Source organism: Propithecus coquereli, unplaced genomic scaffold (genome assembly GCF_000956105.1).
Source record: "Propithecus coquereli isolate 6110/MARCELLA unplaced genomic scaffold, Pcoq_1.0 Scaffold8942, whole genome shotgun sequence".
In the NCBI taxonomy this organism is placed as follows: Eukaryota; Metazoa; Chordata; class Mammalia; order Primates; family Indriidae; genus Propithecus; species Propithecus coquereli.
In genome coordinates, this window is record NW_012155221.1 from 7,903 (window position 1) to 9,324 (window position 1,422).

General features: G+C 72.2%; 1 protein-coding gene across 1 annotated transcript in view; it reads right to left on the reverse strand.

Moving 5' to 3' along the window:
- Positions 1–469, reverse strand: part of LOC105826472 (ankyrin repeat domain-containing protein 16-like) — a gene marked incomplete at its 3' end in the record, with an annotated part of 7,896 nt that extends 7,427 nt beyond the window's left edge. Inside the window, exons 1-2 of the mRNA XM_012664463.1 lie at positions 156–469; positions 9–25 (exon numbers count right to left, since the gene is read on the reverse strand). Of these exons, the coding sequence (XP_012519917.1) occupies positions 9–25; positions 156–469 (331 nt within the window). The remainder of the gene's footprint in view (positions 1–8; positions 26–155) is intronic.
- Positions 470–1,422: the final 953 nt, after the last annotated feature.

Genomic DNA, 1,422 nt, shown 5'->3' on the forward strand with positions numbered 1-1,422 from the left:
AGGATGACCCTGCCACGGAGCAGGCCTGGGGTGAGAACTAGTTGCTGAGAAAAGCTATGGTGTCCAAGGGGACGGACAAAGTACACGGAAATATCGTGCCTACGATTCTGCAGGGAATGGGGAGACAAGGTGTCTTCCTGGACCCCGCCACCTACCAGTCCGCCTTCTTCAGGCAGTCGACAACCGCCCCTCGGCCCAGCAGGTAGCGCACGCAGTCCCGGTGGCCCATGGAGGCGGCCTCGTGCAGAGGCCGCTTGTAGTCTCGGTTTGCAGCCTCCATGTCCATGTCCCAGGCCTCGGCCAGATAGGCTAGGATGTCCCGGCGCCCGTGACGAGCGGCGCAGTGCAGGAGAGTGTCCCCGGCCATCTCCGGACAGCCACCGGCCACCTGCAGCTCCTCCTGCAGGGCGCCCAGCCGGCCCTCCTGCACCAGCCTGCAGAGGCGCCGCGGGTCCCCGGGCGGAGCCATGACCGTGGCCAGGCTGGCAGCGGGTGGGAGGGATTCGGGCAGTCCGGCTGGGAGAAGCCCAGAGCGAGCCCGGCTTCCGCTTCCCGCACGTGACCCTTCCCCAGGCGCCCCGGCCCCAGCGTGGGGAGGCGACTCCTCAGGGGACGGGGCAGTAGGTGGCGAGCGCGCTGCAGGGGCGCCTTCCCAGGGGCGTCAAGGCGTCTACGCGGAGCCCACGGCTCTGGGAGCGGGAGGGCACGCGGCGCCGGGTACGCGGGCGCGTCCGCTTCCGGAGCTGCCCCTGCACCAGGGTGGTTTGGGGCTGAAAACAACAGGGTAGGGCGCGCTGTTCCACCGCCCAGCCCTGAGGTGGGCCGGAGAAGCCTAGAAGGGGCGCGCTGGGCCTTGCCCCGCATGACGCCTGGGAAGGGGTGGCTTTGGAGGCCGCGCGGCGTGCCCGTGCTCACCCCTCCCGGAGTCCCTCCTCACCGGCCCGCGGCCGCCCCGTGCCCGCCCCTCCCCGAGTCCCTCCTCACCGGCCCGCGGCCGCCCCGTGCCCGCCCCTCACAGGCCCGCGGCCTCCCCGTGCCCGTCCGCCTCACCCAGTTCTCTCCTCACCCTGCCCGCGACCGCCCAGTCTTCGCTCCCCTCACCTGGTCACCCCCTCACCCGGTTCGCGGCCGCGCCGTCTTCGCCCCCCTCACCCGGTCATCCGTCACCCGGTGCCCCCCTCACCACCCTTCCCGCGGCCGCCTCGTCCCCGCCCCTCGGCCGCCACAGCCCCGCGGGCACCCGGGCAGCTCGGAGGAACTCTGGGAAACTTTCCCCTCGCCACCGCGGCCCGAACGGAAGCGCATATGGGGCGTGGCTCGGTAGAAGTGGCCGCGCCCCCTCCGATAGCGCGTTCCGATTGGTCGCGGGGGCCGTCCGTCTGCACGCCCCCTCCGGTCCTGCGTCCCGACTGGCTGCGCCGT